The sequence below is a fragment of the Mastomys coucha genome, unplaced genomic scaffold, assembly GCF_008632895.1.
Source record: "Mastomys coucha isolate ucsf_1 unplaced genomic scaffold, UCSF_Mcou_1 pScaffold1, whole genome shotgun sequence".
NCBI classification, from domain to species: domain Eukaryota; kingdom Metazoa; phylum Chordata; class Mammalia; order Rodentia; family Muridae; genus Mastomys; species Mastomys coucha.
This window is the reverse complement of record NW_022196891.1, coordinates 63,528,514-63,546,624: the sequence shown is the minus strand read 5'-3', so window position 1 is coordinate 63,546,624 and position 18,111 is coordinate 63,528,514. Positions and strand designations below refer to the sequence as shown.

Below are 18,111 nucleotides of genomic sequence, written 5' to 3'. Positions count from 1 at the left end.
TCCCACAAAGCCCCAGTTCCTCACAATTCCTGCTTCCAGAAGTTTCCTCCCTCCCCTCCTCACTCGTCTGCCTGCCTTCCCCTCAGAGCCCAAGGAAAGCTCCTCTCCGATTCAGAAAGCTGCTCTTATGGATGAGATTTGAAACAGCCCCCATAAGCTCCCACATTGAAAGCTTGGTGTCCAAGGCAGCCGTGTTCAGAGGTGAGACCTTGCGGAAGGTGTTGGACAGGAGGGCGCTGACCTCATTGGTGGACTGATTACTTTATTAATAGGGTCATAATTTGATGGCTACTGGGAGGTGGTAGGAAATGTTGAAGGTGGGAGAGTGTGTCCTTGAGGCCATGTTTCTGGAGACGACAGCTTGTCCCTCTTGTCCTGTTTCCCCTCTTCCTCCTTCCCTTTCCTCCTTCCTCCATCCTGTCATCTAACCTGAGGTCAACCACTTCGCTGTACAGTGAGCACCCACAATGATACGCTGTCTTATTTTAAGCCCAGAGGCAGTAGATTAAAAATCTTGAACCAAAATAAATCTTTCCTCTATTTAAGTAGGTCTTTTTTATTTTCAGCTTTTTACACTGACAGAGACTGACTAACACAGCCGTTCTTGGGTTTTAGAACTAATAATACAGTGATGTGTTAACCCCTGGGGACATCCAGATTGACAGGGGGGAGGAGTGTTTTTATCTGCCAGGGGGAAATTTCAAAAATCTTCCTGTGTCGTAGCAGCTTGTGGGAAAAGTTTGAAAACAGCCAGAGTTTGAAGTCTCTGAAGCAGATGTTGCTTTTTTGTGTCCCGTGCTACAGGTGAGTGGTGAGTGAGTACCTGCCAGTTCTCAGGACGTACCCAGGAAGGCTGCCAGAACAGCCTGGAGTTAGCAAGAACTGTAAGAATTCTCCACTGCCTTGGATTGTCTTTACTTCAGATCTCCAAGGCTCCAGCAAAACTCTGGAAGGTGTTCTTTGACAGCCCGGCAGAGTCAGAGATAACTTTCACACAAGAAGGGTGGGTTGGTAACTCAAGACACTTAGTGGAGGACCTATCCCTGAGTTATTAGAAAGTGTCCCCACATGAGACTAGGGGGACACACCTCAGCGGTAGACCTTGCCACCATGCAAAAAGTCACAGGCCAGGGCAGGATCCCTAGCACTACAAAATACTAAGCACAGCTGGGCGGTGGTGGCGCACGCCTTTAATCCCAGCACTTGGGAGGCAGAGGCAGGCAGATTTCTGAGTTGGAGGCCAGCCTGGTCTACAGAATGAGTTCCAGGACAGCCGGGGCTATACAGAGAAACCCTGTCTCGAAAATAAAAATAAAAAGAAGCTAAGCACATGACTGGAAATTCATGCTACCATTTGGGATTTTTTAAATGGATATTAATAGAAATAAAAAAAAGGCATCTATTTAAAGGGAAAGAAACTGCTTGGATATAAAATAAAGGACCCAGGGAGCCCCTCCCAAGGATGGGAAGCCAGGCCAGCAAGAAGCCCTAAGTGGTAATGAGAGAGGTCATTTAAGCCCCCTGAGGAGCTAGGGTGTGGAGACCCAGCTTGAGGCCTCAATGATTGCTTGTAAATAATTAAGGTTTGTTAAGAAGATAACAAGCTGTCTCCTGAGAGTGAAACGGAAAATAATACATCCCAGGAAGATAATGAAATGCTTTCCGTGAGCTGGATGCCTGAGGCGCACACAGCACATTATGGGAGCCCTGGGGAAACAGGCAGCAACGTGGCCACTTAGAAAAATCCATTTGCTCAGACAAACCACGTATTCTGGCTTAGGGAGGAGATGCCGAAGGCCAGAAGGGACCCAGCCTGGGCCAGGCCGACACTTTCTGGTGAGGAGAATGAGCGTGTCTCTAAGGAGGAGGAGGCAATTCCCATGGGCAGGTAGAGCAGCCCAGTGCTCAGCTTGGGACAAGGAATGGAGAAGCCAAAGCCACAGAGAGTAGGTTTTGTCATTTTTTTTTAGAAATCTATCCACACTTGCTGAACTGTTGGGTCAACATAGATCTTTAGGAACCTATAAATTCCAGGTCAACTCAATACATTTCTTTAAAACCCTAGACCTGTGTCAGGCCCAGCAGAACTCACAGGGTTTGTCTGTAGCCTACATTCTCTGGAGGCCCTCGGCCCCGCCCCCGCATCCACAGCCAGTCCTTGTTGGTCTACCTCTCTGAGTATAATCTGCATGATGACATGAGTCTCTGTGTGTAGGCTCCTTCTTTTACCAGCTGGGGTTCTCTGAGAGGACCCCGTGTTTCAGACTATTCTAGTAAGTGCCACTCACTGGCTCAATGCCCAAGAGGCCTGCTTCTTGGCTGGGTACTAATTAGGGCTTGGTTGATTGAGTGGCTTATGACATAATCCCTAATAAGAAGTAGGTAGATGTCACTGTCAACCAGTACCCTAATGGAGCCTAATAGAGTATTAGGAGTGAGGGTGGGGAGAGAGAGATGGGGGGATCAGGAAAAGGATTTTAATGGGAAAGCTTATTGAAGAGGTGAAATTGGATATAGCCCTCGAGGGATGCTATTCACTGTGTTGAATTTGTGTGCATAAGGAAAAGAGGCAGGGGGCAGGGGTTGTGTCTACACAACCCACAATCCCGCATGACCACAGACACAGGGTGAATTCTAAAAGGCAACAAACCAGAAAGACAGCATCAATAACAGCTGTCTTTGGACTTTGGGTGTCAAGAGGCAACTTAAGGATTTGCCTCCGGGTTCATTCATCTAAGTAATGGGGGACCACACACACACACACACACACACACACACACACACACACACACACACACACACACACAATGGGCAGCCACACTGTTCCAACTGGAAAGCCAAGATATGGAGGCAGCGCAGGCAACCTATGTTCAGGGGCAACCTACTGTGTTCCAGAGCTTGCCTGGCACAGTATAACGAGGGAGCTGAAACCAGACAAAGCCTCTGGAGGAGGTTTCCCTAGTCCCCACCAGACAGGATGGAGAGGCTTAGAAAGCCTACAGGTTACAGAAAATGGGCTTCTATAAAGGAAGAGACTGAAGACAGAGGAGAGACCAGAGGAAGTAGAGCATCTTGGGAAGGAGCAGGAACTCCGGACCGGACCGGATCGCGACGTAGAGGATAAAGCTCATTCACGGTGTGTTCCCTACTCCCTCGCAGGGCACGTATTATTAAGCTGGTGGGCAAGTGAAGGGCAGTGAGCTTTGGGGCACCAAGCCGGACTTTGTACTTCTCCAAGGCACTGGGTGACTGTCCTAACCGGAAGTGTCTGTCTAAAATCGTGTCTGTGCCTGCCCGCGTCAGATGTCTGTGGTATGACTGACTCACCAGCGCAGAAGACAAGGAAGTGGCCCGAAGGTCAGTGGGTGGCAAACAGGGAGCATCTCAGAAGGAAGGTAGTAGTTGGTGCCCTGGGCAGGAGGCTGCTCTGAGGACAGAGGGAGCTGGGAGCCTGGCCCCGGAGGCAGGGAGAAGACAGCAGAGAGCAGAGTTAAGTGTTGCCAATGGGAGACAGCTTGAGTGAAGGCTAGCAGGCTCGTTGCCTGGAAAGAGGCAAGAGGGCAGGCGTTGGTGCATTAGCACCACCCAGCAGGGCTCCAGGCTCCTGGCCAGTGGTGGGAAGCCCATGGTGGCACAGTTCTGCTCTCTCAGAGTTCAGTCCTCTGGGTGAGTCAGATGGCAATAAATAAATAATCTCAGAGCAAATGTGAAACCACCATGGTCACAAGTGCCCCCTCCCCCCACACATACCACAGGGTGAGAGAACGGAGGAAGCGCCTCAGGAACAGCGGGCAACAAGATCCTCGGCAGGGGCCAGAGGATACACAGCATCAAGAAAAAGAAACGGAAGAGGGGATCTGTGGGAAGTGGGTAAGGGTCAGAGAAACGGGCAGGGTGTAGCAACAGGACCAAAGGGACACACACACACACACACACACACACCAGATAAAACACAAAGGCTAATCGACAATAGAATTCCAGGTCTATGAAGGCAGCTTCGGACAAGCCTGCTACTTGGCATCCTTTCTGCCAGATGACCTATGGCCACCCCACCAGTACCTCCCTATAAAGCAACTCTAGGGTCACACCACTGACATAAGCGTGAGTTGAGCCCAAGCCTAAGAGGCCATGACAACAGAGTTCAAAAGAAGTCAAGCAAATTGAATGGAGTCAAGCCATGGTGGAAGACAGGTTCATCAGCACAGAGGGCTGACCTGGCTTTAGGTAAGAAAGTGGGGGCCATCAACGGTGACTTGGCAAGTTATGATAGGCCCACCACTCTTTGAAACTGTTCTCATCAAGAATCAAGGTTTGAGGTGTGGCAAGAGTGGCAAACACCCCTTAATCCCAGCACTTGAGAGGCAGACAGATCTCTTAAGTTCGAGGCCAGCCTGATCTACAGAGCGAATTCCAGGATGGTTGTGGATTACATATTGAAACCTTGTCTGGAAAAACCAAAAGAGAAAAAGAAAAACTCAAGGTTTGGCTGAAGGTGTAGCTCAGTGGTAGAACACTTGTTAGCATTCACAAGGCCCTCCATAACCACAAAAGAAAGAGAAAGGGGAGGGGGGAGAAAAAGAGAAAGGGGGGAGGGAGGAGGCATGGGGAGGGCAGGTGACTGGAGAAAATGAAAAAGAAAACTATTTCCCAGGGGTGGTAGCACCTATCTATGATTCCATAGCATTTGGGGACAGAGAGATGGAGGCCTAGAGATCAATGTTCCAGGTCAGCCCAGGATACACAGCAACAACAACAACAAAAAAATAGGGCTCCTCCCTCCTCCCTCCTCCCTCCTTCCTCCTATGTCCTCCCTTAGGTTACAGCCTATGACTCTCTGAACAGCTGAACGCAGCAGATTTCCTGTGGGCTCCCTTTGAGGGCTGGGCACTCCCACTTTCTGGCTCTAGGTGTTTGCTCTTGGCCTCCCACTAAAGTTTGGAGGACGCTAAGGCTGCAGACTGTGGAAGGCCATGGGGAGCACAAAGCCAGAGCCAGCACCAGATTGCCTGCTGCAGATGGTACCACCACAAGAAGAGGTTTTCCACCCCCCAGCACAGCCACCCCAGCTAAGCTGCACATCGCAGAGTTTGCTAAGACCCCTCTCAACTCCAGATCTGTGAGCAAACGGAATATTAGCATTGTCATTTTGATTAAGCGGTAAATTTGAGATGGCTTTTTAACATTGCAATAGAAAAATGTAGTAGATCACTGCTAGGGCTCTGCCTTCTGTTCCTAGATGGACAGAGCATCAGATATTGGCACAGAGAGGTCATTGAGGACTTAGGCTAGAAGGCCCCCCATGTGAGTTGGGCTGTAGCCTGTGAGGTGGGCTGTAGCCTGTGAGGTGGAAGTCTTTAGAGATAAATGAGTTGGAAAGTTGCCTATTGGTCTTATGGGACTCTAGCTTGTAGAGAAGCAGGGCTGAAGACAGGCATTTTGGAGTTTTGAGGTTAGCTAGGGGTGAAGAACAGAGAAAGCTGTTGGTGCAGATATATTCACAGATGGGTGATGGAAGAACTGGGTGTAGGGAACCCTGACAACAGAGGGGTAGAGGAGGATGAGGCTATAGATGCTTGAGAGGGCCAAGACCCCCATGGAAAGGAGGAGAGCATGTGCCTTGGGCCACATCTTCATCCTCTTAGGGAGGAGAGAGAGAGATTACCAGGAAAGCATACTGCCAAGGTACAGGCATGCACAGGGCCAGGGTCACTGGCTTTCCCGTGAGCAACATCATAATAAACATCCCAACTGGCTTTCATGGAGCCCTGAGCTGGGATCTGAAAGATTTCATGTCTCAGACTGCAGTCCCTGAACAACTTCCTACCTAACCCTCACCTGGGAGATTGTTAGAAACACAGAACTCCATATCCAACCCTTGACCTTCCATCAGTATGCATCGGATAAGGTCCCAGGTTCCCCGTGTGCACATTGGAGTGCAAGAATGCAGGCAGCTGGCTTCCCTGAGTCAAGACACCCAACCAGGGACTAGACAGCAGCTCTCAGGGATGACGCCAGATGATGGGAAACTGAATAAATTCACACTCAGGGTCTGAGGGCATTGATGAAAGGTACCAGTCACACTGCACTGTGAAAGTGTAAGCCCAAGCTACTTCTCAGACCATGCGGGTGATTTTTCAACAGAGAAACACACAGTCTGTTTATCTGGAATCTGATTCAGGAAATAGGAAGGAACCTAGTGGATACAAATGAGCAGGGTGGATGGCCATTAGCCTGCCATGCTCCACCTTGGAACACATCCCTCTTAGGTGGGTCAGTCCTCACACTGTTTCCCCTCTGGGGCTGAGACTGATGCTAGCTGGGATGTTGTAATTCCAGGTGCATCTCTGACAGGCAGCATTGCACTTTATCTGGGAGCGTTGGCTTCTGCCTTGTGCTAGCAGGTGATGTCCAGGCATCAGGTGGGAGGTGGACCTTACGGATTCTACCCAGGGCCCTGAGCAGGGAGGACAGGATTCGGCTTGTACTTCACTACGCTGGCTCTGGCCCAAGCGTGTCTTCTTGAAGTCGAGAGTTCCTGGGCACAAGGAGGACACTTTCGGATTTGACCGTTATCAGATAGATATCCTCACCTGAGACTCTGCCCTCTCACTGGCCAGCCTGGGTCAGGGAACTGTATAGAGCTTAGACTCTGAGCTCCCACAGAGCAGACACCTGGGAGTTCCCAGCCTGTGAAGCCAACTTCAGAGGGGCAAGTGGTGAGCAGCACTTGTAGGAAAGCTCACCCTGCTGGGGACTGTGTCTGCTGATGACAGCCCTAGAGAACAACCTTAACAGACCAGCAGCTTGAAAACAGACTTAAATCCCCAAATCCCATTGTGGCCCAGCACCAGGGAGTTTACTGAAAGCTTCTAATGTCTGGGGAGAGAGAGAAAGAGGAGGAAAAAAAAAGAGATTTTTTTTTCTTACCTAGTGTGACACTTTGCAATGGTAGATTCCTTTATTTCTCTATGAAAACCAATATTTTTCTAATTTAGCATAGAAGCAACAAAGAAAAGGGTGTGTGTGTGTGTGTGTGTGTGCGCACACACACGCATCTGTCTGTCTGTGTCTGTCTGTCTGTCTGTCTGTGTGGTCTCTGTGTGTGTGTGTGTCTTTGTCAGTGTGTATGTCTGTGTGTGTCTTTATGTGTGTCTGTGTGTGTGTGATGTGTGTGACTGTTTATGTGGTCTGTATGTGGGTCTGTGTGTGTTGGTGTGCTTGTGTGGGGTGTATCTGTATGAGTGTGGGGTATATCTGAGTGTGCCTGTATTGTGTGTTTGTCTGTGTGTTCATGTGTGTGTCTTGAGTGTGTCTGTGTATGTGTCAGCATGATGTATGTATGTGAGAGTGGGTGGCTGTGTGTGGCTGTGGTGTGTGTGTGTGTGTGTGTGTGTGTGTGTGTGTTGTATGTGTGGGTGTAGCTGTGTGGTATATATGTATGCATCTCTGTATGTCTCTGTGTTTGTGTGTCTGTCTGTCTGTGGGGGGATATCTGGGTACATATGTGTTTATCTGTTTGTCTGTGTGGGTGTGTCTCTGTGTGTGTCTGTGTATGTCAGTGTCTGTTTGTGTGTGTGCACACACATGCACAATGTTCATGCCTGTATTTTTATACTGTCAGGTCTTGGCTCCTGGCAGAACTGATCATGGACTCTCCCTCTGGATCTTTCCTGATGGAATCCTTTTTACACATCTCTTCATCTTTCAGGAGATCTAGTGGCTGAAATTTTTCTTGACTGGAAGAGCCTTGATTTTGTGTATAAACTGGAGGGATTTTCTAGTAGCCTTTGAGGGGAGCAGGCAGGCTCATGTTGGGTGATAACTGTTTGGGTGATAACTGGGACTTGTCCCCAATGACTTCAGTGTCATTTCCTGGCTCATTTTGGTCAGATCAGAGCTGTTAGATGATGGGTCACTAGTGTGTCATTGAATTCTAGTGTCTGCATTTGCTCACTCTAATAATAGCAACAATAATACCACCATCCACTGAGTGTTCCACACAGGGCTCAGTTCTAAGATCTTTGCCTGTAGAAACTCTGGGACAGACAGGTACAGTGGGCATTGGATGCATTGTAAATTAGCCTCTGGGTTTTACAGACCTCAGCACGGAGCTCTCAGGAGGTGAAGGAATGTATGTGCCCATGCTCCAGTTAGAGGTCCTCAGCGTGAGAGCATGAAAGTGGGCGGGGCATCTGCCTGATGTGTCTTGTCAATTACTCTATCATGATGAAAGCAGACTAACTTTAGTTGTGTGTGTGTGTGTGTGTGTGTGTGTGTGTGTTTACACAGATGTAGAGGCCAAAGGAGGATATTAAATGTCTTCTCCATCTCTCTTGACTTCACCTTTTGGAATCATGTAACTGAATCTGAAGCCCCCTGTCTCAGCCAGGCTGGCTGCCCATTACCTTCTGCATGTCTCTGCTCCTCAGGGCTGGAGTTCTGGCATGCATAGCTATCCCAACTCTTTTTTTTAATGTGGGTACTGAGGATTTGAACTCATGTCCTCTAGTCTCCGGAGCAAGCACTCTGATCCACTGAGTCATTGTCTCAGCCTCGTTTAGCATTAAAAACAATTCTGGGGCTGGGTGGATGCCTCTGAGGTTAAGAGCACTTGTCCCTCTTGCAGAGGACCCAAGTTAGATTCCCAGCACTCATGTGGTGGCTCACAGCCATTCGCTGCCCCAGTTCCAGGGAGCCAACAGGCATGCCTGTGGTACACATACATGCATGCTAGCAAAAACATTCATATGCATTAAAGTAAATAAATCTGAAAAAAAAAAACTCCTAAGGTGCCAGTTTATACCACCTCCATATAACCTTATATATTACCTTCTACTTCCCCAAAGTTCAGTGAGCCTGGGTTACCTCATCAGCTCAGTGTCTCACTCGCAGACATCAGCACAATCTACGATGGGCACAGTCGGTAGGGAAGGGGACCTTCTGTGGTTCCTGCCTAGGCTCCCCTCACACAGAGCAGAACATGATGCCTACCCTTGAGGGCCAGGAGAGAGCACTGCCCAGAGACTTTTCGGTTTGTTCTGTGATGGTACCTGGGATTGGCAATGACAAAGCCACGGCTTGGCAGAGTGGTTTCCTCTGCCCCAGCACTCCAACCCTTCCTCTTAGAGCAGGTAGTCACGGAGGAAAGATGGGTAGGCATGCTGTTCTGAGCAGAGCTGGCAGGGGAGCGGGGAAAGGGCTGAGGGTAGAAGACATACTTTATCAGCGTGTCAGGACACACACACACACACACACACACACACACACACACACACATCCCTAGCTCCCAGCCCCCACTAGTTCTGTTGGCTGGGTTCACCCAGAGGTCACATGCCTCACACTCCAGGAGAAAGCCACCAGCCCGCTCCAGGCAGTTCAGAATTAAGGACATTTCTCATTCTAAGCTGGGCAAGTGACCGTGTTCCCGGTTCTTGGTATTTCCCTGAGCCAGTATTACTTCTTTTCTGCATACATGTGTTAGCACCAGGCTGCAGACCACAGGGTTTTATACTGGTGTCTGTGTGCATGCGCTTGTGCATGTGCATGTGTGTGCACGTGTTCGAGTGCAAGTCAAGCGCGTGCGTGTGTGCATCCATGTGCATGGAGAAAAGTCCTGGCTCAGGAGAGGGTCAGAGAATCCCTGAGCTGAGTAGGGAAGGGTAGTCATGTCCTTCCAGCCTCCCTCTCCTGAGGCAAGCATCCTCCCTTCACGTATGAAGGCTGAGGCTGACCAATCCAGACTTCCCAGAATCCCTTGGGCACCCACACAATACTTGTGCCCCGTGAGGAGCTGAGTAGATGAAGGAGTGAGTAGACAGGCCATCTTGGCTGATGATAAGGGGACAGGGGCGTCTGCCTCAGGAAAATGGACCTGCCCATAGAACTTGAACCTGCTAGGATGATTAACTCGCCCTCAAAGCCTTGAAATGATCAAGCAGTTGTCCTGCCTAGCAGGTTGTCCTTCCCTCCAAAGCCAAGGTTCAGAGACAGGCAGGAGAGGAAGCCCAGAGACCTGGAGGAACTGGCCTGGGTTGGGGCCTAGGTGGTTCTGGGTTTGCCAGGGTATATTAAACAGAGTGCTAACCAGAGCCCCCGGGATCTGCTTCCCAGGCTCCTTGGGGTTCCTGAGCGTCTAACTTGGCTCTCACTTCCTCCCTGTGGTTCGCAGATCCTGGAAGCAAGCTGCTGGACAAAGACACTGGACTCGGGTCTCTGAACTAAACTCCTTCTCTCAGCCTCCCCGTCTCTGGGTGTGCAGACACCCTCATGCACGCTGCCCATCTCCACACAACTGCTTTGCTATTTAGTGCTTAGTTTCAATTCAGCCACAAACCCATCGGGTGCTGATATGGGAGCGGGACGGAGGGGTGCTCCCTTTCAGAGATGTCGGTGCTCACAGCGGGCCAGGTAGGGAGCACTGGCCCTCGGGAGCGTGCTTTCCAGCTCGTGTGGCTCTATGCAGGATATTGAGGAAGTCTCTCCCTCTTTAAAGGGTTTCCTGTGGGTGACACAGGTGCTAACAGGGTTAGGGTCTTTTCCTAGTTTTAAGGAGACAGAAATATTTGAAATGTAAATAAAAGAAATATCCAATAAAAAGTAAAATAGGGGGGGCTGGAGAGATGGCTCAGCGGTTAAGAGACTGACTGCTCTTCCAAAGGTCCTGAGCTCAAATCCCAGCAACCACATGGTGGCTCACAACCATCCGAAATAAGATCTGATGCCCTTTTCTGGTGTGTCTGAAGACAGCTACGGTGTAGTTACATATACTAATAAATAAATCTTTTTTAAAAAAGTAAAATAATAATAATAAGTTTAGATTAGGGTGAAGTTTTCACCATTAAAAAAAAAAACTAAGCCGGGCGGTGGTGGCGCACGCCTTTAATCCTAGCACTTGGGAGGCGGAGGCAGGCGGATTTCCGAGTTCGAGGCCAGCCTGGTCTACATAGTGAGTACCAGGACAGCCGGGGTTACAGAGAGAAACCCTGTCTCGAAAAACCAAAAAAAAAAAAAAACTAGATCAATGTTTCTCAACCTGTGGGTCGCGACCCCTTGGAAATGGAATGACCTTTTCACAGGGATCATCTAAGATCGTTGAAAAACACAGATATTTACATTATGAGTCATAACAGTAGCAAATTTGCAGTCGTGAGACAGCAATGGCAGTTTTATGGTTGGGGGGTCACCAGGACATGTGGAACTATATTAAAAGCTCCGCGCATTAGGAAGGTTGAGAACCACTGTCCTAGGTAGTAAATCTATCTCTGTTCACACCCTGGCTTTTTTGAGAACACAGTGATGATTTCAAATACTGTGTCTGACCCTTTGAGTTTCTCCTTCCAGCAACGGGCTGGGGGTTGTTTAGGAGCTAATGGAGATAAGAACCATTTTGATTTAGGAAGAGGCCTGAAAACTGCCCCTCCAAAGAATAGAATCTATAGCTCTGCTCAGTGGGACACAGCACTGCTGGGACCAGCGGAGGTGAGGGACAGTAGGACAGTGGTCCTACCCCACCCTCCTTCAGTGGTCATACACCACGCCCATTCCCCAGGGCTGGCAGGAGAGGGGCTTACTCACTTGCACAGAGCATCCACACCACCGGTCCGGCCTTCCCCAACATGGTCTGGCTCCTTTTCTGACACAAACCCAGTCTGGAACTGGCAGGGCACTGGACAGGTCTGGGCTGTCCGGTTAAAGCTACGGCCTCTGGCCTGGTTCAGCCTGTAGTTCCTGTGACCCTCCACCGGTTCACCTGTGCCAGACTGGGCCCACATGCCCCACCCAGGCAACAGACTGGCAGGTGAACTCACCTATGGGGTGAGGCGCCTGCCCCACCTACTCTGTGAAAGGCCCCACCAAAAGTCTTCCTTCCTGGAGCCAGCCATCTTCCTGCCTTCTCCCTCTTCGGCAGGAGTGCAAAGTCCGGTACTTGTCAGAAGGTGTGGACCTCTCGTAACTGATGGGATGTTGGTGTCGTGTAATAAAAAGGGATCAATCTCAAGTAAAAGCTAGTAAAAGCAGGGTGTTGCCCACATTTGCCGAGGCACATTAAGACCAGCATTGTCTTTTTCTCTGCCCTTCCTCTCTTCTCTGACACCCACACTGGGACAGAAATGTGGCCGTGGAGGACACAGGAAATTCCTGAGTTTAGAGTTGGTACTCGGACTGGGAAAGTAGCTAACACACAAGAAATCAAGACGATGGTATGTCTCAGCTCTCCTGTCTCAATTTCTAACACCGAAGTTGTATTCTAGAAGCCCTGAAACTTCACAGTCCCAAACAATTGATGTTTGCTACCTTCAGATTTAAGAGATGAACCATAGCCAACCTTTTATCCCAGCACTCACGAGGCAGAGACAGGCAGATCTCTGTGAGTTTGAGGTCAGCCTGGTCTGCAGAGTGAGTTCCAGTACAGCCAGGGCTATCTATAGGAAATAGTTCTCCAGGAGGGCTATCTGATTAGGCTCTGCCGCAGGTACTCTATACATAGAATATGTACAAATGATATGTCATTTAAATATTTTTCATTTAATAAAATGTCCTAGAGTTATTTTGCATTCATACATACAACACTGCCTGGTTCTGTTTAATAGGAAATAAATAATATTACACTGGGTCTTACCTCTTCCAAGTTTGTTCATATTTCTACATATTTATTGGTCGTGGGTTTCCTGATTTCTAGAGGGTCTTTGTGTTCCTGGGAAACTCACTTATGATAAAGTGATTACTTACCAATGCTTTCCTGGGTGCTCTCTTGTATTACAAATCCCCTGTGTAAATTTCTTGCAGCAATCTTTTTTTGGCTACCAGGTTTAGTTGACTTACAAAATGATTGCTTTCTATTTGTTACACTTTGCTTAGCCACGGTCTAGCATTCTCTTACTCTATATGATAATTTTCCAGTTCTGACATTTCTGGACACCGTTGTCAGATTATTTTTCTCAGGACGGACCTTCTGATGGCTGGGTCTTTACTCTGGCTCTATTGCTGACTCGGCAGACCTTAAGAAATGAACAGACATCTACCTGCTCCTTAAATTGTCCTTTAAGGTGTGGTAGGATTCATTCTTCAACGTCCCCTCCCCTTTAAGAGTTATCTTCTGGAGTATGTAACCTCTGCTCTGACTGTACTCGGACATCTAGCCGGCTGCAGCTCCTTCTTTCTGCCGCAGAATGTGTGTGTGCTTTCCTGTGTACTGTGTTCTCTGCAGCCCCGCCCCACTACTGTGCCGGTTATATTTCATCCAACTTATCCTTTAAAGGCTTGCTCATACATCATTTCTCCCACGAAGCCTTCCCTGGCTTCGCAGCTCAGAACTCGCTCCTTCCCGTGATTCAGTGCAGGGCTCTGAGTCTCTTCTAGAGCAGAAACTCTACTCTTACACTTCAGCTATATTTAGTCTCTGTCTCATGCTTCCTAATAAACTGTGAGCTCATTCATTCATCCAGCCAATCTCTGATGCTACTACTCTGGGCACGGTTCCATCTAGCTAGGACGACAGGATACTTGGGGCTACGAGTCTGACTAACTTCGTCAGGTACAGTGCCTGGTGCCTAGGAGGTAGCTAGGAAACATTTACAAACGTGGAGGCAGATGGAGAGATGTATGGGTGATGGAGGGGTCACCATGTGGAAAGGGTGAACTGGAAGCCACCGGAAGCACGGAGGCAGGCGGGTAGATGGAAGAATGCATGAACTCTCAGGACAGTGAGGATGAGAGGGTGAACTGTGGATAGCTGAGGGCTGCGGGGATGGTGGCAGAACGTCCTGAGTTCCATCATAGGGTGGGTCATGAGTTCTTTGGTGTTAACCAAGTCTTCTGAATTTTTATGTTAGTCTCTAGTTGCAACTGGCCATTACCAGGGCCGTGAATGCCAAAGCAGAGATATGAAGGGGAGGTACAATTCGCCCACCATATGGTCCGCAGACATTTCAGTTAAAAATGTCAGGCTGGTGGCAAGCCATGACTTCTCTTTAAGCAAACCAGGGTGCCCTCCCGATGCCTGGCTGAGGGCCAGCCTGTTCCGTATAATTGCTCTTTTCCTTTCCTAGGCCTCTCCCAAGATGCTAGGAGGTAAAGTGAAGTCTGTTCCAAGTGTGCCGATTTGGAGTATTCTCAGAAAGTGCTTCGAAGAGGCAGCCTCCTGCGGGAGGAGACGGTGTTCGTTAGGTCCTTCCGTCCACGGCGTGGGCCTAAACTAAACCCACAACTAAACATGAGTGTCTGGGAATCAGCCAGAAGGGAAGGGGTTAAGTGGAGCCTGCATTCCTTCCTCCCAGAGAGCTGCCATCCTGTGGGGCCAGTGGCTAAATTTAGAGACTGGCTAAGGTTTCTTGTTAGCAGCTGTCCCTCAGAGCAGAAGCACACCAGAACGGAGAAAGCTTGGTCCACCCCCCACCCCACCTCTAGCTGGAACTTCTGGTCATTTTCCTGGGGTCCTTGGCCCCCTAGTGAGGACACACCAGCCCGAGGTGAGTGTTTGTCCCCTCAAGTCTTCTGTGGTGAGCTGAGACTTAGACTCAAGTGGGTGGCAGTCTTCCCTGAGTGTCAGGCCACAGCCATAGCTGGGGCTAGCCATCAGGGACTTCTTCTGCCTTAATAGGCTATGGGGTGGCTCCTCCGCCCAAGGCCCCGACTGACACAGCGTCAATAAATATCACTGAAGGGGGCCTGTTGTCCCTTCCAGTAAGATAAAAGGTGTGTACATTAGTGTAGTTGGAAGTGGGGGAGGTCTTCAAATGTCCTTTTTAATCTGCAGATCCCGCCATCTTTCACAAACCTTCTGCACCACAATTAAGATAAACTGTGGCCTTCCTCCCTGCCTCCCTGCTACTATAAAGGAAAGGAGTCAAGATGTCACTTCTTACATATTGGGTCACCTCATGGTGTCCTGCTAATGACAGCTGGGCTCCATCTTATTGGTTTCCCTATATGGGTCCTTTACCCACCCGGGTATTAGCATGCTATACCCTCCCCATTCTCAGCCCACCAAGGTGACATGGGTGACACGGCCCCCTCCCCCACTACAAAGCCTATGGAATCCGATTCCCTAAACGACCTCTTCCTGCCAGGCAGACAGAGGCTGACAGGCTGTCATGGCTACCGGTGGAGACACAGAGGAGGAGCAGGTAGTTCCAAACGAGGAGGATGAAGCTGACGTGAGAGCCGTACAGGCCCGCTACCTCCGGAGTCCCTCCCCAAGCCAGTAAGTGAGCCACTGCTGAGTGTCATACATGCCAATCAGCATGATCCTGGGCTCTATTTCCCCATGATGGTGGATTGAGGCATGGTGGTGAGGGCTGGACACTGGTGTCTCCAGAGTGTGTGGTGCTGTGGGCTGGGGTGGGGGAGGGGAGGGTAACAAGCATACGGGGGAAGATCAAAGGCTTCTGGGAGGTGCTGCTGCTGGCCTGAACCTGGAACTAGGAATTTGGCAGGTCAACCTACAGGATGTGCTTGATTCACCAGGACCAGGGCTGGATAAGGGGTTGAGATGCCAGAAAGTGTAAGAGGAGAGATGAAGAAGGAACCAAGGGCCAAGGCCCTGGTACTAAAATTATTTTGCATACACAATGGAGGTGCTGATTTCCAAGGGGTAGAACCAATTCCTGGAGGAAGGGGCCGGATGCCAATGGGAGAAAACCACATCTTCCAGTACTCTGGGACAAGTCATTTCTGTTCCATTAAAGAGCACTGATGATTTAGGGTGATGTGGGTTGACAAATCTGTATGAATTTTAAAGAAAATATGTGGGACTAAAGAAATGCCATTGGGCTATAGGGATGATTCACTGGGTAAAGACGCTTGTAGCCAAGACAGGCCACCTGAGTTTGATCCCCATTATCCCCATAGTGGAAGGACAGAACCAACCGACTCTTGCAAGCTGTCCTCTGGTCTCTGCACACGATCTATAGCACACCCGTTTCCTACCACACAGAAATAAACACATGCAATTTTAAAATCAAAGAAAAAGAACCCGAGTGTGGTGCCACATGTCTTTTATCCCATCACTTGGGAGGCAGAGGGAGGTGGGTCTCTGAGTTTGAGGCTGGCCTGATTTCAGGATAGCCAGGGTTACAGGAGAAACCCTGTCTCATAAGAAGAAGAAAAAAAGAAATGCAGATATGCCTGCTTTCTTCTGCCATGACTGAGAACAGAAATCTGCTTCCATTCTATAGTAGTTCTGTCGACAAATGATGGGAAGAGTTACTAAGGTCTTAAGCCTATGTCTGTCTTCCTGTCAATCAAAAGAGAAGCCCAACTAAGTTATCTCAGGGAACTCTCCCTTTGCTCCCCCATTTCTCACCTGATGGGAAACTGAATCAGAGCCTTAGAACATTCTGGTTTTCTCTCTACAACTGAGCTACAGCCCTTGCCCTCAGAACCTTGACTTCTAAGCATCTATGGCCCTTCTTGATCCCAGTGTTCCTGAGTTCTCCTGGAGTCTCCCTCACTGGCTTCTGCTTCTTAGTGTTCAAAGCTCTCTGGTGAAGGAAGGCAGCTCATTAAAATAAACTATGAGCTTTGGGGAGGTCTAAGCCCCATGAACTTGTCACGCATGGGTCAGGCACTCAGCCCGGATGGAACTTAGAGATTTCACCTTTAAAGTTCAACATCACGTGATAGCGTCTAGAAAAGCTATCAAAGTTAGAGATTTAAGATGGTGTTGGCACATGCCTTTAATCCCAGCACTTGGGAGGCAGAGGCAGGTGGATTTCTGAGTTCAAGGCCAGCCTGGTCTACAGAGTGAGTTCCAGGACAGCCAGGGCTATACAGAGAAACCCTGTCTTGAAAAACCAACCCCCCCCAAAAGATGGCGTTGTACTCTTCCACAATTCCTGTCTTAGTCAGTGTCCTACTGCTTTAAAGAGACACCATGACAATGGCGACTCTTATTAAGGAAAGCATTTAGTTGGGGAGCTTGCTTACAGGTGCAGAGGTTTAAGCCATTGTCATCATGGTGAGGAGCACAGCAGACTGGGGAAGTAGGTAAGAATTCTACATCCGGATTTTCAGGTAGCAAGAAGAGAGAGTGACACCGACACCGGGCCTGGTTTGGGCTTTTGAAACCTCAAAGCCCTTCCCCAGTGACACACTTCCTGCAGCAAGACCACACCTAACAATCCCTCTCAAGTAGTTCCACTCCCTGATGCCCAAGCATTCAAATATGTGAATCTACGCATATATCTACTTGTGAGGCTATTCTTATTCAAACCACATTTCCTTGTGTGTGGATGGGGTGTGTGGCAGTCTTGTGCATTCCAGTGATGTTACTGGTAGGGCAAATAGAGGAGTCTTTTTCACTCAGATAAACTCCAAGACCACCCCTGAGCTAACAGTCAGGAGCAGAGACTCCACCGCCTTCTGGCTCACTAGTGAAGAGATGCATTCTAAAGTCATCTGCATCAAGATAAAAAGGAGTGAGACGGAAGCTGTTCTCTGGGTGGTTTCCTCAGAGAAAAAGGGCCACTTCCCTTGTGTTCATAGTCCACCAGCTGGAACTTCTGCAAAGTCTTACTTCCTTGCAAAGGACAATAGGTCCTGGGTTCCTGGGCCCAGGGAGAAGAGAAAGTGAGTTTGTCAATACACCGAAGTCTTGGCCACACTGTACTCCTCCGAGCAGTCTACCACATCAACCTTTGTGCCCACGCAGAACACTTTTATTCTCAGGCTTGAATGTAGCAGCTCCTGGTCTCACCAGGATGATGGGTAGGAAAGTTTCCATCCTATGAATGGAAAGGAAGATGTAGCCGTCCTGTTACTGGTGAACATGGCTACCCAGGAACTGAGGAAATCTAGTCTAACCTGGACATGTCTCTTGAGAGGAGTGCTCTTACCTGACATTCCTCTTGGCCTCTTGGTCTGCAGAGGTCTGTGTTCCTTGTCTTCTACTGCCACATGTAACATGGGTGGGAAAGTGGGACTTTCCTGAAGGCTGAACGGCCTCTGCAGGTTGTATCTTGCTCATGGGAAATTGGAGCACATACCACCCCAAAGTTCATAGTTTCTTTCAGAAACTTAGCAGGCTGTGATCTGTGTCACTGTGGTCTGTGTATGTGGGACAGCCAGTCCCACGTCAGCCCACGCCTGTGTCTTTCCTCCTTGTCAAACTAG

At 49.2% G+C, this 18,111-nt stretch overlaps 2 protein-coding genes across 4 annotated transcripts in view; one reads left to right on the top strand and one right to left on the bottom strand.

Annotated features, from left to right (window-relative positions):
* Positions 1-11,955, bottom strand: part of Gpa33 (glycoprotein A33) — a 35,638-nt gene extending 23,683 nt beyond the window's left edge. For both annotated transcript variants that reach the window (XM_031342326.1, XM_031342334.1), the window contains exon 1: positions 11,575-11,955. In XM_031342326.1, the coding sequence (XP_031198186.1) occupies positions 11,575-11,617 (43 nt within the window). In that variant the 5' untranslated portion in view covers positions 11,618-11,955. The remainder of the gene's footprint in view (positions 1-11,574) is intronic.
* Positions 11,956-14,346: 2,391 nt separating this feature from the next.
* The window catches only part of Dusp27 (dual specificity phosphatase 27, atypical), a 30,681-nt gene continuing 26,916 nt past the window's right edge, over positions 14,347-18,111 (top strand). Inside the window, exons 1-2 of one of the 2 annotated variants that reach the window (XM_031388260.1) lie at positions 14,347-14,468; positions 15,073-15,202. In XM_031388260.1, the coding sequence (XP_031244120.1) occupies positions 15,093-15,202 (110 nt within the window). In that variant the 5' untranslated portion in view covers positions 14,347-14,468; positions 15,073-15,092. Of the gene's footprint in view, positions 14,469-15,068; positions 15,203-18,111 lie in introns of both variants that reach the window. The other variant, XM_031388270.1, reaches the window with a different exon arrangement.